Source organism: Mycotypha africana (assembly GCF_025528875.1).
Source record: "Mycotypha africana strain NRRL 2978 chromosome Unknown BDF20scaffold_16, whole genome shotgun sequence".
Taxonomy (NCBI): domain Eukaryota; kingdom Fungi; phylum Mucoromycota; class Mucoromycetes; order Mucorales; family Mycotyphaceae; genus Mycotypha; species Mycotypha africana.
In genome coordinates, this window is record NW_026515740.1 from 185,689 (window position 1) to 212,097 (window position 26,409).

At 37.7% G+C, this 26,409-nt stretch overlaps 8 protein-coding genes across 8 annotated transcripts; 3 read left to right on the top strand and 5 right to left on the bottom strand.

Annotated features, from left to right (window-relative positions):
- Window positions 1-1,601: 1,601 nt before the first annotated feature.
- BDF20DRAFT_840247 (carotenoid oxygenase) lies at window positions 1,602-3,575 on the bottom strand (the record flags this gene model as incomplete). The annotated part of the gene is made up of 3 exons (XM_053079364.1): window positions 1,602-2,755; window positions 2,835-3,275; window positions 3,365-3,575. The coding sequence occupies 3 exons, from the start codon at window positions 3,573-3,575 to the stop codon at window positions 1,602-1,604; spliced, it is 1,806 nt and encodes a 601-aa protein (XP_052931000.1).
- A 2,347-nt stretch (window positions 3,576-5,922) lies between these two features.
- BDF20DRAFT_840248 (uncharacterized protein) lies at window positions 5,923-6,791 on the bottom strand (the record flags this gene model as incomplete). The annotated part of the gene is made up of 2 exons (XM_053079365.1): window positions 5,923-6,450; window positions 6,696-6,791. The coding sequence occupies 2 exons, from the start codon at window positions 6,789-6,791 to the stop codon at window positions 5,923-5,925; spliced, it is 624 nt and encodes a 207-aa protein (XP_052931001.1).
- Window positions 6,792-9,755: 2,964 nt separating this feature from the next.
- On the bottom strand, window positions 9,756-12,246 carry BDF20DRAFT_900864 (actin interacting protein 3-domain-containing protein). The gene is made up of 2 exons (XM_053082762.1): window positions 11,539-12,246; window positions 9,756-11,444 (listed from the first exon to the last, which is right to left on the bottom strand). The coding sequence occupies exons 1-2, from the start codon at window positions 12,131-12,133 to the stop codon at window positions 9,940-9,942; spliced, it is 2,100 nt and encodes a 699-aa protein (XP_052931002.1). The 5' UTR covers window positions 12,134-12,246; the 3' UTR covers window positions 9,756-9,939.
- A 1,466-nt stretch (window positions 12,247-13,712) lies between these two features.
- Window positions 13,713-14,708, bottom strand: BDF20DRAFT_900871 (uncharacterized protein). The gene is made up of 2 exons (XM_053082763.1): window positions 14,328-14,708; window positions 13,713-14,248 (listed from the first exon to the last, which is right to left on the bottom strand). Exons 1-2 carry the CDS (start codon window positions 14,464-14,466, stop codon window positions 13,911-13,913), a joined length of 477 nt encoding a protein of 158 aa, XP_052931003.1. The 5' UTR covers window positions 14,467-14,708; the 3' UTR covers window positions 13,713-13,910.
- Window positions 14,709-17,756: 3,048 nt separating this feature from the next.
- On the top strand, window positions 17,757-18,869 carry BDF20DRAFT_900873 (uncharacterized protein). The gene is made up of 2 exons (XM_053082764.1): window positions 17,757-18,333; window positions 18,406-18,869. Exons 1-2 carry the CDS (start codon window positions 18,200-18,202, stop codon window positions 18,515-18,517), a joined length of 246 nt encoding a protein of 81 aa, XP_052931004.1. The 5' UTR covers window positions 17,757-18,199; the 3' UTR covers window positions 18,518-18,869.
- A 666-nt stretch (window positions 18,870-19,535) lies between these two features.
- On the top strand, window positions 19,536-21,062 carry BDF20DRAFT_829666 (Pyruvate/Phosphoenolpyruvate kinase-like domain-containing protein; the record flags this gene model as incomplete). Its single annotated transcript, XM_053078338.1, has 9 exons — window positions 19,536-19,685; window positions 19,760-19,814; window positions 19,914-19,942; window positions 20,034-20,137; window positions 20,212-20,311; window positions 20,381-20,506; window positions 20,597-20,735; window positions 20,808-20,892; window positions 20,975-21,062. The coding sequence occupies 9 exons, from the start codon at window positions 19,536-19,538 to the stop codon at window positions 21,060-21,062; spliced, it is 876 nt and encodes a 291-aa protein (XP_052931005.1).
- A 780-nt stretch (window positions 21,063-21,842) lies between these two features.
- BDF20DRAFT_900896 (WD40-repeat-containing domain protein) lies at window positions 21,843-24,127 on the top strand. The gene is made up of 2 exons (XM_053082765.1): window positions 21,843-22,046; window positions 22,124-24,127. Exons 1-2 carry the CDS (start codon window positions 21,945-21,947, stop codon window positions 24,029-24,031), a joined length of 2,010 nt encoding a protein of 669 aa, XP_052931006.1. The 5' UTR covers window positions 21,843-21,944; the 3' UTR covers window positions 24,032-24,127.
- A 265-nt stretch (window positions 24,128-24,392) lies between these two features.
- Window positions 24,393-25,830, bottom strand: BDF20DRAFT_829671 (uncharacterized protein; the record flags this gene model as incomplete). Its single annotated transcript, XM_053078341.1, has 2 exons — window positions 24,393-25,597; window positions 25,758-25,830. The coding sequence occupies 2 exons, from the start codon at window positions 25,828-25,830 to the stop codon at window positions 24,393-24,395; spliced, it is 1,278 nt and encodes a 425-aa protein (XP_052931007.1).
- Window positions 25,831-26,409: the final 579 nt, after the last annotated feature.

Here is a 26,409-nt window from a genome sequence, read left to right on the forward strand (position 1 = left end):
TTACAATACGCTATTCCTTCAAATTCAAATATCTGCAATCAAACAGATTGATCAAAACAAATTGCATTTGTTTACATAATTTCGCTACGCAAAAGATTCATGATTGGAAAGCTTCTCGACAATATCTGTGATAATCAATATATTCTCAAATGTATGAAACATTAATTCAAAATTGGCTAACAATACATACTATGAGTTTGATATATCTCATAGAAAGTAGAGGAGCATTTACGATATAAGCTAACTCTCTTCCATAATAAAGTTCTTGGCATTGCGCGAATATATATTAAGATGATGCTTATTCAAATTATATAAAGAACGTTCCGTACATAATTTAACTGCTTTTTGGCTAAGATAATCAATAAAAGAAGGATCTTAGGACTCATACATACAACCTTCTTCTTTTTTAATATCTTGCTCATCATCTGATTGTTTCTTATCTTTTCTTTAGCTCTTTATGGAAGTGATTTCGATCTGAAGCTTTGTAGTGATTTTTCATACAGAGAATAACGATCTTCATCCATTATTTATCGCTCTTAGTCAGCAAATCGGTCCTACAGCTCAATTCATAACTCTCAACATTAACGGCATTAATTCATCTCCTTAATCATTCAGTGAAGTTACTTAGGGTATTCAAGAGGCTATGGTTGATTTTTCCTGATTTATATCACGTCTGTTATTGATGGCTGGCTAACATGTTTTTTGGTTTCCAGATAAATACTCAAGCGCATCCATTCAAAAAAAGATTTGTCTTTTCCCAACTGATCAGCTTGGGCTGTTCGCTTTATATGTTTCATTGTGGTTAGACATATAGAAAAAAAAGTCGGTTAAATGTCTATCAATTGCTGCAGAGACGATCACAGCCCTGAAAATAATCACCAGATTGACTTACTTTAGACCGCAAGTGTATATGTCTTCAAAAATGAAATATCACCCGATTCAAGTAGAAAAAAAAACCAGAGGTACAACGCAGGTAAGTTTGAGTAGATCAGAATATGACGGATGATGTGACCTTTATATGATAGCCTTTTCAATTATCTTCCAAAAGTAGAGCACTTGCTTATCTGATTTATTTTTTGAAATTTAAGGAGAACCAAGCAAAATTTTTTTCCTTTGAAAATCAAACGTTCGCTTACTCAATTTCAGCACTTACAATAACCGTTCATGAAGATATGTAGAAGTATCATAACAAATAATCGCAAGCAATCGTAGCTTTTTTTCACTATAATCCCACAAGTTGTCAAAATATTAAGTTGCTAGGAAAGGCCGTCAAGAAGTACCCGACATGAGAAACCTTATGTTTTAAACGGTGTTTGATTTTTTCATTTTTTTGATCTGGCTCAATGTTTAGAGGCAGATTATCCAAAATCATCGGCACTCAGAAATCAATTCAACGCAAGCTGGGCAGTCTTTTGGATGTCTGAGTTCTTCGGTTACAAATGAAAAAAGCTTAATCTGCTTTTGCGTAAAGTTTCCTTTTATGTATGATATTATAGCTAGAAATGAAAACGAAAATAAGTGAAAGCAGCAGCAACTGCTTTAAGAAACTTCAGTCGATAATCTATAGACAAAGATATATGATGACGATAAAAGCATATTCATCAGCTAATGTTAACGGGTTCAAATTCATGATCAACATATGATCCATGGAATGTAATAGCTGTAAATTGTCCAATTTTGACACGTGCTGCTTCTTTCATTGTTTTTGCATCCAAAATAATCAGATAACAACAGTCTGCGTGATTCATCAAGCTTAATAAAACACCATCGTCTTCTTCAGTTGCAGAGGGTTGGGGAACAAAAATCGGTTCAGAACACATATAGCCTTCTTTGATATAGGTCAATACATTATCACTGGAGTATGATGGCTTGGAAGTAGTAGTATCAATTTTGACAAGGCAGCATGTCTCATCCTTCTTTTCTGTATATCCGTACAATTGGCAACCATAGACATAACGTTCTTCTAGCATACTCTTTTGTTGATTGAAGCGTGGAAACTCGACATTTTTTGCCAACACATCAATTTGACGAACAGCATTTTTGGTCAAATTCAACTGATATTGGACGAAATCACCAAAACAAGTTTGCCGACGAGGAGGATGATTCAATCCGTTTAAAAATCTCGAATGCGAAGACTGATCAGAGACGGGGGCATCATCCCAAGAAGGGCGCTTATGATGAGGTACACCATAACTATGTAATTGATGCATAATATCTCCATTTGCAAATGAAGCACTTTTCAACGTCAAGAGACTATCACCTGTAGAGGGACAGGTGATTTCGTACGCATTTCCAGTATGAAAAGTGAAGAAGTTATCTTTTATAGGAATAGAGGCAATTAAGCCATCCTCGCCATTGATTGGGTGGCGTCGAATCACATGGCAGTACGTTGGGCGATGGATGTCCCAAGACATACTAGATAAGAAGGACCCGGTGAGAAGCATGTTCAGACCCTTATCTTTTATGGCTAAAGGGGCTTCGGGTATGATGACATAATTCTTGGTTAACCAAAATGAATGGATGTAAGCGGCTCCAAAAGGCGTTTTCTTGTCATAATGATGAGTAATCGTGGACAAGATAGTAGTGGTTTTACCATCAGGAGAGATTTTAAAGACAATTAATTTTGGTTGTGGGGTAATCGTAAGGGAAAAGTTGAAGACTTCTTTTGTTATCGGATCGTATTGATGATGAGCGGCAGAGAATTGACCATCGAAGCGTGCGTCATAATCAGCGTAATCGAAAAGACGTTGAGGCTCTTAAGGATTTCAAAGTATATATTAAATTATTGTTATATTTATCAACAAACCTTGTCTTTTTTCTTTTTTTTTTTTTACCTAATGTTTCGGCATGAATTTTCTGAAGTATATTTGCGTCAGTCTTGGACACCAACACCTTCTCCTTGTCCTCTGCGCCGTGGAGCGCTTTAGGCAATGGAAAACCAGGAGTGACTGTAACGCCTACAGAAGCACTGTCAGGAGCCATATTGGACTTTGGGGTAGGAAAAAGAATAAGCACACGCATGCGATTCACCAAGTGCACGAACCATTCCAAAAAGCTGATTTGAGAAAGATGGCCAAAGAATATAGGCGAGATGTCCTTCTTATTGTTTCCTTCAAACGAGGTTTGTGCTGCTTTAAACAGAACGCGTGAGTTATAAGTGACAGTTTGGTTTGAGCCATTGATATGAAAGCGATGCATAAAAGGTAAACCATCAAAAGCATGACGAATAGAGAAGGAAGGACCATTTTCCTGCTGAAGGTTGAATCTTCCTGGACCTACAAAAACGAAATATCGGGTTTTAAGCATTTACGCTTCAAAAACGTTATATTCTTTTGCGACACGTATTTAAAATAGAGTCATTTACCGACTCGGTACATTATACCACTAAACCATTCCGGTATTTTGCCTGACTCTACTTTCAATGAAATAGGATTCTGAACCTCTGGCAAATCCTTGAACTTTTCTGCAGCTAATATGGCTTGAAACTTCTTATAAGTAGTTTGATAATAGTAGTACAAAGCTACTACGACGCTCCCAAATAATAAACTGAGGCTCAGTGTCAAATAGTATATCATTTCTCGCAGCTTGGCGTATCGATCTGATTGTTGAAAGCAATGAAGAAGAGTTGATAGAAGTGTGGAAAGAAGAAAAAAGAAATATAAAGAGTTTGATGACCGATGAAGGGCTTAGTTTAAGGAGTTGTATTCATACATCAAGTTTTGGCATAAGAAATTTGATTGTTCTACTGTCAACGGTCGGTCCTTCATATTAGAGTGTCTCTCCTTTATTCGTCTGTGTGGAACCCTCACAATGCTCGTAGCGGAAGCCTTCCTGTTTTAGCAAATAACAGTATTACGTAAAAATCCCATGTGGGTTGGGGAAACTATTTTATCATCAATCTAAATGATGCGAGTCGTTTTACAATCGAAGCAATTACTGAATTTGACCAAGAATGACTTGAGTTTTCTGCAAAGGTATCTTTCTCTTGATGTTTGACCCGTCTGCACTCTTCAGCTGGTTTAGAAAAGGATGCGATTACACTTCTTTAATTGTATTACTTAAGAGCTGAGGTATTCTTATGTATTTTGCCATCATACTAGTATTATTTACGATATGTAATTCAGTCCTGTTCAAACATAGAAGCCTACAATACATTCACTAAGACCAATAAGCATTCAAAATACGATATGTCATGTCAAGGTTCGTGTAGCACAAAGACTATCATGCGATTCTTGAGCATGAAAGGTTGTGTGCCATTATTTGAAGTTGCAGGTTGTTGCTTGTTTCTATAGATCATACTTTCTTTAGCTTATTCAGTTATTTAACAGTATCACACATTCGTGAAAACTATATTGACACCAGTTAGTAATCTATATTTTGAGATCTCCAAAGCCGTACTATAGAAGGCATGCGTTTCTGTACCGTTAACACTTTGAACTATCATGTATGGACAACAGTATTCTTTGCTTATGAATGACAGCAATCACGATAGGCTTTCCGAAAACAAAGAGTTGATCACGGCGTTCTTTCCGCCATCATAAACACTTTGCAGCAATTTTTTGAGAATCAATAGTTTAAAGATGGCTACGCGTTTAACTTAAGATGCTGAGAGCAAATAGATTTAAGATAAAATTTGAACAGTGAATCTAGTGTCTTGCTTCTCTCGCAATGATAAACTACATAGCAAATTATCTACCAGTTAGACCGAAATGACTACTATTGTATCACTTGAAAATTATCCATATTTTCTCAATTTCAATTTCAATTAAAATAATTTGCTCTGATCATAATAATAATATCTTTTTATGGTTGTATTAAATAAAACAACACCAACTCTACAGATGCATATCAAGAAGCGCGGACGATGGGCACTATTTATCATAAATACTGAGGAGCAATTTCTAACTCATATATGTGCTGACGTATTATGCACATGCAAGCAGAAAAGAAAGGGTTCGGTAAGTACACTGCAACCACACCTTAAATTTCTTTATTGTACTTCGAAGGAAAGCAGCTGACGATAAGCATCTTAAAAGGGCTTTACTAACATCGGAAGGAGTCGTTTACAGTTATTTAAAAAAGTAGCATTACTGATTTTGTTTGATGATCTGAAATAAATGAAAACTTATGTTCAGCAATGGATGCCGGCTGATCCGGCAATCAAATCGTTTTCTACAACTGAGGAATTCATACTTAGTTGGCGGCCACTGGCTTACTTAGTTTGGGAGTTCCTAAGCGTATCAAAGAGAAGAAGCTTGCACATGAGCTTGCACAGGAAGCTGAAAGGCATTTTTTGTGAGCTTTGATGAAATGGACAGATATCCAGAAATGAAGGGGGATTACCTTATAATGGATAACGCTCCTATCTACAGCTCAACCGATATAAGTAAGTGTATCAGTTCTCGGGGAGACCGGTGGGTATATGACCTTCCATATGCGAACTGAATTCGATCAAGCAACTCTGGTCAGTCGTGAAGAGTACATTGAAACGAAGTCCATTTTTGGAAAAAGAATCACCCATGACAAGAATTAGCGAAGCATGTGATAGTTAACTTGTGAACTCAAAGGGTTTGCTTCGCATTCTGTCAGATGCTATTTCTGAGCAAAGAGAGACTCTAATATCCAATGCAAAAAAAAAAGGACGGAGGAGGGGGATTTGTTAAGCACTTGTTAAGCATTTTTTGCTAAACACTCGGGAGGAGAGGCAACGACGTCATGAGGAAAGCAAGTTTGTATTTGTTCACTTTTGTTAACTCAGCCTGCCCATATGCATGTTCCAACATGATTGCCTCTCACCAGATGTACAAAACTAATGCTTAGCAAAACGCTTAACAAAGTGGCTAGCAAAATTTCTAACAGAATGCTTAGAAAAATGAAACAAAAAACAAACAAACAAAAAAGCATGGCAAAGCCCCACCTAAATCAAATAAATCTCATTTTTAAATCCTGAGTTTGTCTACTAATTATGTTAATATTCCATATGGCATAATCGTTTGCGGTCTTGCAATGGTAAATAACGCCACTGAAGGCAGATGTCTTGATCATATGGCGGTGTCGGGTTGGCATCGCTTCATGGACTGATGATTTGGAGATGCAATCAAACGCTTCTAGTACGTGACATCGACAATAAGTTCTAGTTGAATCATCCAAGCAGCTAGGAATATTAATTTTTTTCCAGCTCGTAAATGACATAAAGTCGTTGAAGGCAAAACCAAGACGTAAAACAAACCATTCTTCCAATAACCTGTAGACCCAGTGCACCTTCCAAGTTTTGTGTATCCAAAGCATTCTTGCAGAATATACCAACGCGAAGTAGATACTAACAAATCGAAGAATTGCTACCACCTTGTGCATTTGATTTAGCTTCCCATAGCCATGATTCGACGCCCACATCCTCCCATGCAAACGACTCATACGTGTATCGGAATGTATTATTGATAAATCTTCATGCTGTTGAACTTTTAAAGTTAGTCATTAGTCCACCGTAGGTATATGCCATCGTCTGGATCGTCAAATAAACCAGAATACAAGAGGGCCAACGTATCGAGTGCTACATTCAAATCCGTCGGTGCCTTCTGCAGTTGGTATGGTAAGAAGCTTCCGAATCAAAACGATTATGTATTCTTATAACGTATCATCAATTGTGGGGAGGTCCAATTTAAAAGATGTGCAAACGCTATATCTCGATTTATTACTCCCAAGGTAAGATCTTGAGCGATACCGACCATGCTGGTAGCTGTCTCCATTGATATGTGGAAGCTTTTTAATGGCATAGACTGTCTCAAACTCATAAATGGTTGCCTTGAGGTTTTGATTGCGCAAATAAGGTCATAAACTTTCTCGGTACTGATTTTAATATTTGTAGTTTGTTATTACCGTTGTTTTAGTGAACACAGCTTAAATAGCCGATACAAACTAGAAGATGAAATGAGTCTCCTCTGATACTTTTATTGTACACTGAAAATCAGAAAGGGGAGCGTTTACGGCAAACTGCATGTTTGCGAAATAGAAAGAATGAAAAATACTCGTTTCTTGAACTCTCAACCAGTAGTAATGCAGCATTATATGTGTGCAGATCTTTAGAGTACAAGATGAAATGTACAAGTGCTCTTATGATTCTATCTCATAATACAGTGTTTAGTATTTGCAGCTGTGTCTAATTCATGTCTAATATATCATAGAAGGCTTGGAAATACCACAATACCGTATTAATCACTCCAACGCCCACTATCCTGGACAATATATCCTGGATTCTCATCATAAAATCATGACGCCCTTCTCCACCACCTCCAATACCCCATATACGCTTCCGCCACAACGACGTCTATAGCGCCTTGATAAAGTACGAAGCCCAAACCACGTTGACTCCTGCCAATTCCATCTTTGCAGAAAGTAACCACATTACATGCCCCATGAATCAACGTTCTTTGACGCACGAGAATCAGCCATAAGCTAATGTTCTAGCTTCAATAGGTACGAGCTTTGAAAAGTCTTTATCCCTTCGCTTCCACGCACACATGACCTGCCCTCAAGTTGAGTATGGTCTAGAAATCTGCGCACTGATCAACACACAATATCCAAAGTTGAAAATAGCGCAGACCTATTGTGTAAGACAATTTATTGGCGGCTTATCTCGATCTTCCGTAAAGGTAACGTTCCATATGGCTAAACTACCAACAATGAAAGACGAAGTGCTATCCTTCAAGGCAAATACATGCTACGCCCACAAAGTCTACCTGAAGAATCTCTCCTCATCCTACTGCGCCCCTATACTCAACAATCAATCAGTAAATCTACCCATGCCAGTATTAGCTGCTCCCCTATTCTGGACCGTGTTTAACAACGACCAACAGCCAACCAGAAAACTCTCAATCAATGCATTTGCGCTTTCCGGATGAAGACCTTATACTACCGGCAGCATATACACAATAATTCCAAGTTCCCTCTCAGTGTATCAATCATTTATTAGCTTAGACTCTGTATTATGGCTAACAATGACCAGCGATGAGCGTAGCCGGTGTATCCGATGGCGACTCGGTTGGCTTATCAGCGGCTATGCCAACTTCTGCTTCCGTCATTCAACCCCATTTTGACCACACAACAAGCCATAAGTGCTTACGGATACATCACCGCCTCATGATACCTGAAACAATTTCAGCCTCACTGTTGTAATTTCTGAACCAGTTGGCTACCCACCCTCCTCGCACACCCACTCACTTACCAATCGTGGAAAATCCGTTGACCGATCATTTGTGACATCCTATATGAACTGGACCATTTATTTCGCGGCGTTGATCTTCTCGACCAAAAACGCTTCTCGGTTCCGTCCTGCTACAATGGTTGGCTCCTCAATTTCCTCCAAATACCACTGTTTAAACCTTTTCCCCATTAGCACTTAAACGGCTTCCAATACTGTGTTATACAATCACTAGAATCTGCCTTGGGCAATTTTTGGTGCCTATTGGCTTCTGAAATTAAATAAAAACTTTGTTTTAACGTAATGTTTTTGTTTTGAGGCACAGATCCCATTTCTGCTGGTGTGTGAAATTATAACTACTACTTTCAGAATGATCATGTCTAATCATCACGGGAAGGCTTTGTTTATAAAAATAGATAAATTGAAAGACGTAACAAAAGCTTTTTCCAAAAGATATGAGTACACAAATAAACAGAAAGCACATGGCAAGGTAGAGTCGGGCATTAGATAATAAATGAAAAAAGAATAAAGAAGAAAAGAATAAACTGGAAACGTCTTTGAGGAAGCACAAACACACATTTACATGCATAGGTTAAACTTGGCACTTTTATTTTATTTCCAAAATTGATATGATGTCGTAATGATATAATGCAGTACAGAGGCCCGTATATGGTAGTAAGGTACCAGAGAATGAGAACAAAAAAAAGAAATGAGGGGGGAGATGATGGATAATTGTTTAATATGTTTGGTCATCCCGCCGGCTAAATTTGTGCCCAATAACAGCAGTACCAGCATGTGGCGGAACTGGATTTCAAGAGCGTAGGTAAGCATAATAATGATAAAGATAATAAGATAGTGTACCATGGCCATGGCTTTGTTTAAATATGATGTGGATAAGATGGACGTACTCGCGAGATTCGTATTAGATGTTTTCTGTAATGGTCTGGAAGTGAAAGGAAAAAGAAGGGAATATAGGAGTGTAAAATGTTGTAGGTAAAGATGCTATGTACAAACTATGACTAAAGGATTTATGAATGCTGAAGATCTAATGCTATCGTGGAATTGCTACCAAATATGCTTTAACTCGTAGAGAATCGACACCAAAACTCATGGCTGTTGAATTGGGAGGGTGGTAAGGGTTAGATCAATGGCTTCTTGAAACATATCTTTTTATCACGTTCAAATTGCTGTACCTGAATCGAGCAACATCAACACCACAACATGAACAGAAATTTGTAGAAGCACCGTCCTTTGGCATGAGTGTGAATGAGCTTGAACAGCAAGATAAACTATTGTTATGAGTAGTAGCAATCGCTTTCATCGTTGTAACAGCAGTGGCTGTATTTGTAGGAAGACTCTTGGTATCGATAATGAACATGGAGATAATTTGACAAGTTTACGAGAGAGAGAAGAAGTTGATTGTAAAAGAAGAAAAAAAGAAAAGAAGGAGAGTTGTTTTTGCGGGGAAAAGATTGAACAAGATCTTCTATTTATCATTTATTTTTGCTTGTAAAATGCGTACAAAAACACACATCTTAAAAAAAAAAAAAAGAAATTACGGGTAAATAAATAAAAGAATAATGATGATAATGACGATGATAAATACTGCAATGTGCAACGTTAGGTTCATGCCAATTTCCTTACAGGGTAATACAATACACTATGATAGCAGAACAAATGGACGTTTCGATTTTATTCTATACATTTATTGAAGAAACTTCGAGTTCTGAAGAAGTTGATCTTCATGCTTCAGGAAGGTGCTCCTCCGCCTCTACAAAATTCTCTTCGTCTATGTCGTCATCGTCGGTTTCTCGTTGTGCATTTGTAATAGGAGACGAATCAAATGTAACACGATCTTGGTTTTGATCCATTTGCAATTGCTGTGGTTCCTCTGTGGTAACAGAAGGGGCTGGAGGCGTTTCATCACTATTGACAACCCCCATGCCGCTACTTATACTACTGGCAGATAGTTGACGTTGCTGAGCAAAAATCTGTTTTCTAATGAGATTGTCCTTCTCCTGTCTTCGCTTATCAATGGCCTCAGCTCCACCTGTTTTCTTCAGTTTACGCAAGCCGACAAAATCAGTCAATTCTCTTTCAAAAGCATCGATACGTTGTGCTAATTCTTTAGCCCTCTGCTTCTCTGCATGTTCCAAAGCCTTCAATCGACGCGTGTGATCTACGTGAATGGTAGATACCTCTTTCATGACACTTGTCATACCTTTCATTCCTCCTTGTTGCTCCTCGCTATTCTTGCTGATGAATGAATAGTCTGTAAACTGTTTTTTACGTTCGTGGATCTCTGAAATTTTCATTAATTGCTCCAGAACTTCATTCAAGGCTTTATGATCATCGTTTAAATCCACGAGCAAGCCCTCTTGCTCCTTTAAGAATTGCTGTTCTTTGACAATCTGCTGCAATTCCACTTCCCATGTCTTTTTCCAGACTGGCTTGAACGTCTGTATCTTATTTTTTAGCACATCCATTTCTTGCTTCAATTTGCCGGATTCTTCTTGACAATACCGCAGCTGCTGTTTAGAAGGTCGACAGCGACGCTGTGTTACATCAGCTTTCAACTGATCAATGGTATCTTGTAATCTTTCCAATCGGTTGGTTATCAAAGTCGCAGCCTTTTGTGTTACTTCTCTTGTTTCGTTCATCTCAGCACGCTGCTTTTCATCCAAATTCATTACGATTGTTGGCTGCTGTTGTTGAGCTGAGATTTTATTGTTTTGGCCTTTTAATTTCTTAATGATCTGATCCGTCTCTTTCTTTAAATCGTGATAAGTTAATTTCATATGGGCCAGTTCATGACGTAATACTTCAATTTCTTTTTGCTGTTCCACCCATTGCTGGTGATTCTTGGGTATCGTGGGGGTTGCACTGGGATTGTTGCCATTTTCGTTATTCACATCTGTACAGATATTCAATTTTTGTAACATTTCTTGTACGGTCGCTTCTACAATATTCTTCGTCACTGTAGTACTTGCTGTGTTGTCCTTCATAGATAATATAGAGTAAGGTTTTATATCTTTAAGGTCGTCTAATTCATATTCCACGTTTGATTCAGGGTCCAAAATAGAAATAATAGCATGTTTATTGCCGTCTTGATCGTCAAACATGACAGGATCATTTGGAAAAGTACGTTGAAATAACTCCTTTATTCGCTCCAAGTTGATACTTTCAGGCGTAATGAATGTCCTTTTTATTCTATCACCCTTTTTCAAATAGATTTTCAATGCCTTTTCTGAAACCAGCAAAAAAATTTTCTTGTAAGTATTGGGGGGGGGGGAGGTGTCGGTGCGGGATTAAAGATAATCTATAGTTCCCGAAAGGCTTACCTTTCATACTACTTGAGTCGTCGTCAGCTTCCTCTTCATCTGTGAATGTAGTACTCGAACGACTGTTCCTATCCACTTTTTGCTGTGACGTTCTACGTACCAAAGATCGTCTTGCCAAATTGGACTGTAACGACAAGAACATCATAGCATTTCTCGTAGAAGGATCGTTCATATCCACTTCATCTGCCAGGCCCTCTTCTTTCATTGCGGCATTTGCTACTGCAGTTGCTTCGGGAGAAACAGGTGTTTGAGGTATAGACTGACTGGTCGTAATGGTTGGTATATTATGTTGTCCTGACACTGCTGTCATATACTCAGTAGAAGTCGAGGGTGAAGGTAATGGCATCACAGTAGTTGACAGAGTTCTCAACGGTGATAAATGGCGTTGTTGGGCTCTGGCGAGCAATCGAGAATTGGCTGACAATGAAGGCTCAAAACGTTCACGCAGTAGAGATTGTTTCCTCTTGAATCCTTGTAATAGCTTTAAAAGAACATGTCGGATATGGGGCAACTGTTGTTCTAGAGTGCTCGTAGATTGTTCTTTCGATAGTGTTTCCTTGAGACAAGCTGAGAGTTCGTCGGGAATGTGTAACATATCTCTATTTAACCATAACGTGATTAGACAACAGATAACTTCAGTTATGTAGCAATAAAAATTTTGTCGAATATGTAGAAAAAACTTTACTCCATCGGTAACATGACTTGTTGAAAAGCTCGAGTTGCACTTGCGAAATGATCTTCAAGAGTACGCTGTTGGTCATACACTTGTGTAGCGTCCTTTTCGCTCGTTGACCAAGAAGTCAAACTTTCTAACAGATTTTTGGTTGACACAAGTACTTTAGATACATTGTGTTCAATAGCCAACATCTATATAGAGCAGTAATGAATGATCTATTTTATTTTCATTGTCTTATCAAATAGATATCGTTACAGGTGCTGGGATTTTAGACACTTCAATTTCTTGCTTAGTACTAGCCTCGGCTGTATTCAATGAAGGCCAATTGGGCTTTTGTTGTGAACTAATTATACTGGATGAGTCAATAGAGACATTATCCGACATAGTAAGTTGTGTGCGTTTGAAAGATAGCAAGACGTTACTGAAGAAAGAAAGAAAAAGAGATTGTCAAATTGAAAAGATAACTGCTATTTGCATTTCTTTCAGTCCCCCCATCTTTTTTTTTTTTTTATTCCCCTAAATCGGGTTTCTTTCTTTCTTTTCTTTTTGCTATGGTTTTTCGCTCGAAACGGACTGAATTTCAAATTTTTTACAATCAAACCACATTGTCTTTCATCATTCGGGTTTAGCGTAAGGATTTACATCAAACGTGAAAGCATCCAATAAGATCTCTTTGCCTGATTCATTCTGCTCAACAAAGTCATAATAAGGGTCAGTTGAGTAGCTTTTCCTGTTAAAGCCTTCCCAATGTGGGATTTTTTTTTTTTTTTGTTCTTTTCTTTTGTTTACTGTATATTGAATAAAAGTACAATCAATGACGCGCATTTAAGTGTGTGCCACAATATGAACGCTTTAACTAATATACTAGGTTGACCTCCTTTAAAATCAAAGCCTTTAACGAGACCCAGTCATATCCAAATGGTACTTTACGCTTCATTAAAAGTGAATTTGAGACTTTGAGAAGGGGGTACAATGCCTATTGCTGATCACGTCTTGAATTATTGTATAAAGAAGCCGGCTGCTTATTCGCGTAACAGTAACTAATCGCTCAATGTGTATTCGTTAACAGTAGATCCACATTTGCCTTCTCTGATTATCAGATAAAGCTTCCATGAAACAATTATATATATAAAAGAGAGGCAACACAAGATTAACATTAAAATGCAAACATACTATCATTTCTAAAGTAGAAGAAGATAAGTGGTGTTGATTGGACTTTTCTATTAAACTTGATGTATGTCGACTATATCGGCAGTAATACCTATGATGGCGTAGTATGATGGAATGAACCTACCTTATAAGGCAAATACAGCTCTGCAATCTTGAAAAACAAGCTTTGACATGTACACGCTATGCAACTTATATTCGCGGCAGTTTATAAATGCAAATCTATAAAACTCTATCGTCATTTATGTTTTATGAATTCCCAATTCAAAATTTTGTTAACATGCAGACAAAAGACCAGAAAGTTGCTTTGACAGGTTAAAACAGTCCTCAACAGAGAGAAAGGGGGGGGGAGGGGATGTGTTAATTACAGGTTTATTAGCGTTAAAGTAAATAATAAAAAAAAAAGCAAGTAAAGAGCGTAAGGAAACGATATAGCAGTATAAATAAGACAAAATGATGGATGATAAATAAACAGTGATTCTGTACAAAAGAATACAATGCGGGTCCATTGTTGTTGTTGTTGGCGAAACTATTGTTCTTCTTCTATTGCAGCTGCAGATCGGCTTTGAATGTAAAAGGTTCGTTCTCTTGTCACTTCCTCTTGGCAAGGTTGAAAAGGTGCTTTTCCGTCGTTATTTTTGGAGCATGGATGTGTAGATTTTCCAACAATCGTCAATGTGTAGTTGCCTTCAGGAATATCCGCAGGAACGATCCATGATTTGTGTGCAGTAGCCTTTTTGCCTGAGGACTTACCGTTATTTTCACTTGTCCATTCTGCCTTGGGGAAGGATTCAATGATGGTGTTGGATTCTGTCTGTGTCAATTTAGCAGCTGCAGACCAGATTTTGGTCATACCCATCGCACGCACTATTGTTAAAAAACAAAGCGAGGATAAAGAGTAAACATCCAAACCATAAACACAAATACCTTTGTTTTAGTACATTACCTGTGTATCTGATATCGACAATGTCGTTGGGCGAATAGACAGCATTCTTGGGTGGGCCGTAGATAAGTATTTGATCTGCCATGACCATAGTGATAGCAACGAGACAAGATATCAACAAAGAAGCAGTCTTGAACATCATTTTAATCGTGTAATCTGATCTGATTATCGTTTCGTTGTTGTTGTTTCAATAGTAGTTGTAGTAGTAGTACCAGTAGTGATAGTAGCTGTCTTGTTAAAATGCACTATACAAGTCAACAAAAGAGAAGCTGAAAATTGGAATTAAGAAGAAAAGCGTGAAGGAACTATGATACGGACGAGTATTTATACCATTTTTCTAATGAATGACTTTTTTGGGGGTACGGATAAGAAAGGGACCAAAAGGGAAAAAAAGTCAAACATATTTTAATTATTGTCAAACTCGCTTTTAGGCTCATTTTCTATGGTATGCACCCTCTATGAACAAATGTTGGATCATGTAAGCAAAGAAGTTTATTAAGGTCGTGTTGGGTGCGGGCAAGGGCAGCAGTAAGAGGGAGATGTTTCTGTGTTGACCTTAAATTCCTTTTTTAAGCATTGCTGCAGAGTTTTGTTTAATCTCACTTTTCCTGGATTTCTTCATTTTTGAAGGTCAACGCTACCTTCATTTAAGTAAACAAGCATTCTGTAAGTGTGCATTGTTATTATTATTACTGCTCCCAGCAAAATTAGCATTTCTAAAACTAAAAAAATGATCAATTAACGTACTTTTGATCTCCTTAAATTTTTTCTTTATACCATGTAAACTTGGTCCTGATTCAAAGATATTTCTTTTACCAGCATAATGTGGAACATACAACAATCAATCGCCGTTTATAGAAGCGTCCATATTAAGCATTTAGAGAATGCTGCACGGACCCATTTTTCTTCCCTTTAACGTGTTAGACAAAGTGTTGTGTAAAATTGTACCGTGCGCTGCCCATAGTCTGAAACACAGATTTCCCAAAAAAATAAAAATGTCTCAGCCCCCACAAGGAGCACACTCATGAAAGAGAAACAGGAAAACAATCATGCGTATTGAAATCAGCGCGTTTGTTGCAGACAATCATTGGGACAGAATTATAGAAAGCTCACTTATTAAAGAATATCAACAGAGCCGAAATCAAGAAAAAAAAAAAAAAAACGTATGCTCATCTCGTATCATTCATTTAAAGAGCTGACTTTTTGAAACGCTGTTAACAATAGTCATACTATGGGGAAGTGTGTTTCCATTCATCCGATATCCCAGACTTTTTTTTTTCCATTGTTGCTGGTAAAAATACGAATGGATGACCTTCCTTTGTGAGTATTGTATAATGGTATGTGGATGACTTAATACACGCGCTAAAAATGTTTCTGTATTGTGAGCTTAATAGAACGATGAGAAGAAAGACATTGATTCGTATCTGATATTTTCTGTGCTCACTTTCTACAATTAGCTTATAGAAATAGTCTTGGAATGTATATTGATCTATTAATCAAACATAATTACTTTTACTTTGACTTTTTATGGTGTTTATAACATATACATCTTGGATGTGTCACATATAGTGAGACAAATACAGTGGTACGAATTATTGAAGAGAAAGGTGATAGTGACTTGTCATTGCAGCACACATGAATCTGGCCCAAACATAAAAGAAAAAAAGAAAAGCCGGGAAGGATGACCCACACAAAACACAATTATTGCATCGACTTTTATATTTTGCTACAAATCAATATGAATGTGAGTTTGTCTATGATTCAAGGCAAGGATATTCCTATGTGAGGATCTTTCGTCAACTATACCAGTTGTCGACTATTTCTAGCAATTTTTTTTTACGCTACCGTATCCTTCGTTCTTCACCCGTCATGGAAACTTTCCTGTTTCGCTGACTTCCCCTTTACTGAGTTACCGACCTTAAAAAAGGCTGTCATAACATTTCCAACTGCTTCTTCAACAAAAGGTACTGAAGCCTTCTCAAGGAGACGGATATCAGTATAAATAGATGGCTTATTTGTCGAAAGCGGGTTGTCTGTGAACGACAGTAAAAGATGCCATTCTCTACAACGGTATGCAAAAAGTAAACGCTAACCCTTAAGTGGCTGTAGGAGAGATATTATCTAATACACAGGATTGGAGAGCTAGAAAGGATCTGTGAAGGGAAAATACTTTTGTGCCAAAGGTCAGTTCTTCACCCTCTTTCATAATTCTTATTAACCCAACAAGGTCGAAATTCTACTCGTTGATGTGCTCCTGGAATGAGCCAATATTGATCTCTTGGCTCGCTTAGGATCCAGGAGATATTATTATACTTAGAGTGATGTATGATAGTAGGCTTGTATATATTTTTGAGTTTGACAGCTTGCTATTCACAAAAGCCATCAGAGGATCAAAAATGATCTGAAGCATAGACTGTTTTCAATGTCAAAATTATCCGACCTTTCATGGATATGTCCAAAATAAACAAGGAATAGGAGTCCGCTTATGTAAAAGGAAGTAACAGACTGTAGACAATGCAGTCAATATTTCATCTCCAGAAATGAAAAGAGGCAAGCAAAAGAAACCTAGTTTTTTAGAGGTTATAATCATATTTATCTGTGCCCTAACGCTTATTCCATTCATTCCTTACGTGATAATTGATGCGACTGTTTTCCGACTGTACACATAAGCCATAAGTTAACGCACAGTCCTTAGTAAGAAAACGTACGCATGGTAAACTTTGAAACTCGAAGATTCTTGAATAGAACAGTCAAATTCTTAACATCATCTCTGACCTTGATAGAGGGATCATCCTTGTACATTGCTTCCCAGTAAGACAGTGTTCATGGCTAATATAAACTTCCTACCAACATTTGCTTTTGGCCTTTCAGCGAATAGACCATGATCATAAATGAGTTCAAAGAGTTGATGCTGTCGTCATATTTTCATTCTTCTTGATCTCACGCTCACACACTAATAATAAAACTATTTCATGGGTGGCTTCGATCATCGACTGCCATATAAAAAGACTAGTTGTCCTCTTCATTTAAAATACGCAACGATATTGTGAACGTACTTTAGAAGGTTAGAAGGTTAGCTGATAGCTCAATCTTCGAATACCGATCTATTTATTCGAAAAAGTATACCATTATTCCACTTTTGAGAAACATTCACCGATGCTTTGAGAAGAGGACGAGGGGTTTTTTGACTCCAGTAGCGGTTTCGCCAAGACGAACTCGCAATCACTCCTTGCCCGGTTCGCTCAAGTTACTGTCGGAATATAGCAACTGTTACTTCACTTGATCAAATACAACTACGAAAGTTACTATTGGCATCTACTATTCAATCTTTTTCAAAAATAGTGATACATTAGCGATTAGTAAGACTGTAGCTTCTCATCTTTACCTTTTCAAAAGCACATACCATCAAGTGATTATTCTTTCTTAATTCGTGTAACGCTTACGAAGAATGAAATTGCATTGAAGAACCCTAATTTATTATTGATACATCTATCCCATTTCATTGAATTTTACAGCACCTCTTAGGCTTATTCCTACAATACAAGGGTTCATTATTGGAGCTCTTGCTTTTGTGAACATGAACTTTGCGATTCAACCTCAAAAAGCAAATTACTGTAGTTGCATTTTTTTGTAAACGGAAAGATGTAGTCGATAGGAAGTGTCTTTTATTGTTGCACAGAAGAAGTGGGAATTTTATCACCCCACTTAGGGCCCCTTTTGTCAGTTCATGAACAATTGAAAATGGTCTGATCTCTTGATGTACTATGAGAAGAGGCCATGCTTTGTATATATATAGCCCACTATCATCAGCCAGCATTTTCCATAATTCATTCAATTCTCCTCTTTTCAAATAATTATCCCGTTTCATCACAATAATGTCTACAATTGCCAGATTCATGAAAGCTTCGAATAAGCCGGAAGTATATCCTATCGTAGGAATTCTTAGCATTGCTCTTTCTGGTGCCGGTTTCTTTGGTTACAGAGCGATGAAGGCTCCTGATGTTGTTTGGTAAGGCAGTGTACAATATTCTCCATAGACATCTACTAGAATGCTGAAGACGTTCCTCTTGTATAATTAAAGGAGTTCAAGAACGAATCCTTATCCTTGGCAAGCTATCAAAGATGGAGAGCAGGTCAAACTAATAACCATGAATCAAAAGTACAAGCACCGTTGGCAACGCAAGGATTGGTAGCGAAAGTGATAAACAACACGTCGACTACAAGCAAATTTTTTGCTTTCCGTTAAAAATATGATATTGATTGATATACCTCCAAATTTGCTCTACATCTATTTCTTTTTTTTTTTTTTATTTTACACTGCCAGATAATAGATAGTTTCTTCAATGCTACAACATGCCAGAATAGACCACTTTTTTTTTTTTTTTTTTTTTCAAAACCACCCTCCAGTAAATTTTTGTCTCAAGCTCTTCGCTTATTCTCTCCGGTATCTTTCTTTTCATTGCAAAGTTGGACCGTTTTTGAAAGAGACCGAAAAGTCAGCAACTTGTTCATACCAAAAGACAGGATATTACAAAAAAAAAAAAAGGGCCATTAAAGTACCCTTGTATCTATCGCGCAGTACACAAAGTGAACGCAAAGCTTTCCTCTAGGCAGTTTTTTGTACCTTTCCTGCTGAATGTATAAAAAGTGACAAATTCATGCACATGATTCTTTATTGTTGAGTTAGAAACAGCAGGGGACGTCACAAACTTTAACCTTCTTTTGAATGTTCAGGTCAATATCCATATGGAATTGAACCCCATCTCTTTCGCTTCATATTTATCACTTGTTCGCAAAGAAAGCTTTTAAGCTGTACTGTAAAAGAATGTTACGTTTGACTGGATTAGTTGGCGTAGCACAGAGACCTATTTCACTGAGAAGTCAATCATGTAATTATGGCAGACGGATTCTATACGCTGAAAAGAAAATGAGGACCTCGACGGTTACTGAAAGAAAACACTCCTCTTTATATCAAAGACCTCATGCACATGAAAAAGAATAGCAAACTATGTTGTACAATTAGCACTACTGCCAATACTATCTCTAACTCGAAAGAAAAAGTGGAAGCTTCTCCGGAAACCGTCCGGTCTAGAAGAGCACTGTTTTATGGTACGGCTATGTTATTGCTGTACAATTCACTGTTATCATTTTAAAAAATGCTGGTTGAACCACGCATTGATGATGCCATTCTCCTATATTATAAAATTGTCTATGTGCAATAATGTAGTGCCAGGAAGTGACGAAAAAAAGATTTACAAGTCTATCTCTCTTGGAGCGGATTGTATAGTCTATGACCTCGAGGATAGTGTCCTATCCAATCAGAAAGGTGTAGCAAGAAATATGGTTATAGATGCATTGGAGGTAACATAATAGTCATCGTTGATTACTTTCAGAACTTTGAAGGGAAGCATTATTGATCGATCATCGATTACTAGGCGTCAGAACACGGCAAAGCAGAGAAAGCTGTTCGAATCAATTCGGTGGGATCTGGTAACAATACAAAAAAAAAAAAAAAAAAAGGGAAAAATATTAGTTATTAACAGTTAAATTCTAAAATTCTGCTTTGATCCATTCTATGTATTTTCGCAGGATATGAATTGGATGATCTGAATGTCATTGTAACTTATAAATGCTTACTGGAATTCTTCAAGCAAGGCAAAGTCTAATTGTTAAATGATAATCTTTTGACCTGTTATTATGCATGAGTAGCTCCACTCAAAAAGATTACAGGCTATTGTCATACCCAAGGTACAAAGTGCGAAAGATATCCAATTTGTCAGTAGAATGATCGATTCAGTAGCAGTTAGCTCACAGTGAGTTCAAATCAGGGAACTATGACACGGGGTCAATGGAAACAACTAATGATGAACTCTTGTATTTTTTAAAGACAACAGAGAATAAAGCTAATAGCCTCGGTCGAAAGCGCACTGGGAATGATGAATATTAGGGAGATTGCAACAGCTGACCCTCGTTTGGACGCATTAATAGTAGGTATCATAGATGCAAATCGAAAGAAAAAAAGATATGTATATTCAAACAATGCACTTTTTGGAAAGTTCGCTGCGGAGGACTACTGTGCTGATTTAGGATTGACACGCACTAAAACAAGAAATGAAATGCTCTTTGCTCGCCAGCTGTTGGTAAATGCAGCAGTAGCCTATGGATTACAAGCCATTGATCTGGTAAATGTTGTACTATAGCTATTTTTGACAAACTTGGTTACATTTCTAGCCATGGATATTGGATAACCTGGACGAATTTCCCCCCAATAGGTTTGCGTCGATTATAAAGATAAGGAAGCATTACTTGCAGAATGCATTGAAGGTAGAAGCTTCGGTTTTGAAGGTAAGCAAGCCGTACATCCTGATCAGATAGAAATTATCCAAAAGACTTTCCTACCAGACGCAGCAGGTAATGAGCCTATGAATACATCTGTATACATATATGAATAATGTCTAATAAAATGGCTTATTCTTTATCCAGACATTGAGCGAGCCGCACGCATTTTAAACGGTGCAAAGACTTATGCGCAGAAAAGGGTTGGTTCTTTTAGTTTAGATGGATCTGTGTAAGTGAGTCTGCACGAAGAAGCGGGGAAATTGCTGTTACGTTTAAGACTTTATCTGATGTTGGAGCCCCTCACTTCTTAGGATTGATCGACCAGTGATTAAATGGGCCGAAAAAATAGTTGCTAGAGCCAGTGCTGGAGGCATAGCAATACCTCAGGTTGATAATTAGGACGAAATTTAAGCTAATGATGTGGATGCTTGAACTTGTCAATAGTACTCTGATCATATATAACATAACTGTAACAGTAAAGGAGGAAACAATGAATTACACAAGAAGTATATTTCTGACAGCTGTCAACTTTTTCGCACCACACGCACAATAAAATGTTGCTTTGCCTGATGCAGTCTGTTTGAATACATCGGAAACGCATTTAGTAAAAGGAGAAAATGCCATCGAGGACAGTGTCAGTGAACGTTGTACTACATAATTAGATCAACGTCTATTTCATCTCAGATCAATAGGCTTTCATCTCAAAGAGATTGGCATAATTGCTTATATTATTCAATAGCATTCAACAGCATTCAACTGTAAGATACATAACACACTTTTTAACTTCTCTCTTTCATCTGTTGTATAACTAAGTTTATCCTTGTCTGAAACCAGGGCTTGGTTGAGACCGCCCTATTTTACTTTTGTCCCTCGGCATTGCTACATTTGGTCAATGATGAACACGTTATTTGCGTAGAGATGAGCAGTGATGTGATATTTGTTTGTTTTTGGCATGTAAATATTGTAATTTACAGAACCTGTCATTGCTTACTACTGTCTGATTTAATCAGAAAAAAAAAAATAATGGCCGCCTATTGCGTGCCAGCAACAATTTAATTGAAAAATTGCACAATCATTCACCAATCAGAATTTTCAAAAAAAAAGGGGGATGCTACGCATGAAAGAACAAGTATAAAACCTGGCTCCTTTTTTTTTATAAAGCTTCCATTTACATTTTGACAAATACATGTATTCAGCATATATATAAATATTATATAGAAAGCCAAAAGCAATTCTACTCTTCTACCTCTTTATTATCTTATCAAAAGACAGTATTACAAAATGAAGCTTACCAATGCAGCAACTTATTGCTACAGACACAACCCAACCATAATGAGTTCATGTGATATTAAAAATAACGTGACCATAACCCAGTTACAGAATGTACATACAGCAACTTGTTTAGCATACCCTAATGTGAGAATATTAAACTTATCAAGTTTTTTTTTTTTTTCATTCAGGACTTAAGTAGCTTTACCGACGAAATCCAATCTCAAATATCCAATATTTGGTCATTTTACCAGCAATCCGATAAAAACCGACGTCTGATTATTCTCAAAGGCATCTTATCTCTCTCATGCACTTCACAACTATCTTACATTGCTCACACCGTCGAACCTATGGTTTGTGCTGACTTCACTGCCATCTTTCCTGCCGAAATCACCAAACATATTTTTAGTTTGTTGGATGCTTCCACTCTTTGTTCAGCAGCCCAAGTAAGCAAACGGTGGTTTCAATTAGCAGAAGATGACGCCCTTTGGCACCATATGTGTGAACAGCATATCAATAAGAAATGCACCAAATGTGGATGGGCTTTGCCTCTTTTGTTACAGAAGCGAAAAAGAATTTTATCCGCGGCGCCAAGCGGTCAGCCACAGGATATTCAGCCGCAACAATCTACCTTTACCAATAAGCGAAGGAGATGCGATGATAGCGATAGTGATGCTCAACTGAATCCTACAACAATAAATTCGCCTTCCGTCAAGGACATCAACCATGCGATCGTTACACCCACAGATTTACCAGTAACACCGCCCCCTTCAAAACGCTTGCGTCTTTGGAAACAGATTTATCAAGAGCGTTTAATTGTCGAGCGTAACTGGCGACGAAAAGAAATGAAACTTATTACGCGCAATTTGAGCGTCAAGTCGAGCCATAATACACCCTTCCATACTACCACTAATAACAACAATAATACATATACCAGCGTTACCAAATCAACCATTAATGCGTTTCAATTCTGTGAAGCACAAAATATTTTGATTACCACAGGCATAGGTAACGAAGATAACGTTATTTACGTCTGGAATTTGGAAACCAATCAACTTGTACGCACCTTGAAAGGTCATACGAGAACCATTCGAACCCTTCAATTTGATGATACAAAATTAGTCACAGGCAGTATGGACAATACGATACGTATTTGGAACTATCATCAAAGACCCGAAGAGGATACTATCAAAGATCCTTGTATACGTATTCTGCATGGTAGTGCAAGAATGGTTGAGGAAGAGCATGGAAATGAGCAGCAGCAGCAACAACACCAGTTTACTCAGGGAACAGTACAAGATACTGGCATATCACATTTACATTTTCAAGGTCATCTGTTAGCTGCTGCCGGTTGTCATGATAAGACGATTCAAGTTTGGAACTTTGAAACAGGTGAATGTTTTAGACTTAGCGGGCACACAAGTGGCGTTAATCACGTCAGACTATTACAGCGAAGCGATGAAAGCTGTTCCCGCAACAATAATAACAACGGCAGTAAGAAATACCAACTCTTGTCAGCTTCTCAAGACTCCACCATTCGCCTTTGGGATTTAGAGAAAGACAATAGACAATGTGTGCATGTCTTTAAAGGACACGTAGGGCCTGTTGAAATGGTCATTCCTAGTGCGCCTGGATCCACTGTACCACCTTCGTTACTGAACAAACGAAATCCCATATCAACGGCTAATATCTTAAACTCACAACAACAAGCTATGAGTGACACGGTCCTGTTCTCCAGCTCTCTAGATAATACCATCAAAATTTGGTCTTTGCTGACAGGTGAATGCTTGCAAACATTATTCGGTCACGTCCATCAAGGTATTCAAACGCTGGCTTTTGATAAATTGTTGAGACGTCTTGTCTCCGGCTCCAAAGATGGCTCTCTGAAACTATGGGATATTGAAACTGGACTTCCCATGTATTCTCTTATAGAAATCGATGGAAAACGCCATGGTGAATCGATAAATGCTGCTGCTATTACAGGTGTGCAAATTAGTGATACTAGAATTGTTAGCGCAGATGATGGAGGGCAGCTACGTATCTGGGATTTCAGCGCGGCAATTCCTACACCTTCTAACAGTCCTGCGACTGTCATATAATATGTTTCAATATACCCTTTATTGCTTCTTATAATCCAAGATTGATATGGAACTCTGATTTTTTATGAAATAAAGTTTACCCTGAACAGAAAAAGGAACACTATGTCATTACCTATCGTGTATAATTGACGTGAAAATCTCCAGCAAAATCAAAAAGAAAAGCGCATTTAGTTACATTGCACAAGTGAATTATATTGTACTTATTCATTATAAAAATATACGTTATACGATTAAGTTTGATAGCTTAATTGAAAAAGGACGCTGAAAGAAAATAGAAAGAGAGAGAGAGAGAGTAAGTAAAGCAGAAACCTACGAAAATCATGGGGGACAGAAAAGTAAATATGTCTTCTGTCCAAGTGGCTTAATACGTTGTGCCCGCTTGAATACGCTTTGACGGGACAATCGTTCCTAATTTGAACGCTTTCCTCATCATCCCTTTCATTTGTTTTCGCGATGTTTTCATATTGTTGTTACTACTGCTACTGCTGTTACTCATATGTTCATCTATTATACTATTTGTATACAGCGTTCGATGACTTTGCTGATCTGCGTTATAGAAGTCTGCTTCTTCTTCAATAGTACTTGAAGCTCTGCTGAATGAAGCAGCAGTATTAGGAGAAGAAGGAATGGCTATGGATTCTTTACTGCGGCGGTGATTGATAGTATCGTGGGGAATGATAGTGCTGATAGCTGATGTAGCAGTCGGTTTCTCTGTAGTATTCCCTGCAGTATTAGTTGTAGAAGGAGGAAGTGGTGGCATTGGTGCAGCTGCGAATGGAGATCGATCTTTCTTGAGTTTTAATTTCATCTGAGAGAGAGAAGTGTTTATCATTCTCATGTGTGATCTGCTTTGATGATGATCGATACTGTTCCTTTCCAACTCTTCAAGGTAGGCCAAATAATTTTCTTGCGTCAAAGGGGCAAAGTCATCGAAAGCGATGCTTAGCTGAGACTCGATTGTTGTCGTTGATGGTGGCGTGCCACTCTTTGCTTTACTTTTACCGTTGTTGCTGCTGAATAGTGTGGAATTGGCAAATGGATCTCGAGGGGTTACTTCTATAGGTTTGCTTGCTTCACTGACAAGTTTATATAAGACCGGCGACGTGATAGCACGAGAAGGGTCGAGATCCGTGGAGAAAATGGAGACATAAGGCTCATCTATATCACGCGCATTATTTTCCTCGTAGTCGTTCTCCAACATAGCGTACAGTGACTGATTAGCAATGGCCAACCAATCTCTATTTCTGTTGTGGATTTGTCTAATAATGCGGTTGTAGGATTTTGCCTTAGCACGCGTAGCCTCGGATTTGGACATGGACGAGATAGTACGAGCATTTGCATAATCAGCAGCCGCAACCGTCTTCTTTTTGGTGTTAGCCTTGTGAATACCTCTTTGTATGCTTTTATAATTCTTCGAATGTTCAATGATCATTCTCGTTAGGAAATGACTCGCCTTTTCAGTCATGATCGTATCGCAATCTGCTGGACCCAAGATACTTTGGCCAATCGCCTGCCCCAAGTAATAAGCACTCATTTGGTTCACATCCTTATATTGCATTACTTCAACTAGAAAGTCCAAAATCTCAGTCAAGAAACTCGCTCCTTTGATAGATATAACCTTTGACAATTCTTCCAAAGTGCATGCTAAGTAAATCAAAAAGTAAATTAAAAAGTGATTCAGCTTCTTTTCTTGGTGTCTTGCAACTTTTTTGAATCTGTCTCTTACTTTCGTAATTGATAATACGCCAAACTTTTCTCGGTAAGATGCGCTCGCGACAACACCATAGAGTATCTTGCATTATTGTTGCAACAGAATGTATGCTGACAAATGTCAGATCTTCAGGTGTGCAATGATTTTTTCTAAACACTTTGATAATTAATACGTTGTTGGGTTCTACATATCAATAACAATATATGATGATTGTTAGTATTGCATGAAAAAACATTATATAGTGAGGAGGCATGAATTTGGGTTTTGGGGGGAAAAAATTGTATATTAGGAGAAGCACTGCAATTGAGTAGGGAGAAAAAAAGGGTGTATGAGGAGAGTAAATAACTGCTGTAAAAGAAGAAAGCTGTATAAGCATATAGTGCTCTTCTATACAAAGCATGAAATGTTCGACGTAGGAGGTAGAATTTTACTCTGTGAATAAAATTGTTGGGAAATGTAGGATATGTGCATAGTCAAAGTAATCAAGATGCGACAAGTATGCACAGTTCACGATACTGTAAGAAATAAGATGTGAAACTAACCTGATTTTCGTAATATCTTCCGTTCTTTCAAGCCTGGTTGTATTTTGAAAAACAAAGTTATTTTTGAACGATTATCATAACAGTTGGTTCATTTAAAACAGCGAATGCTGTATCTACCTCGTCTA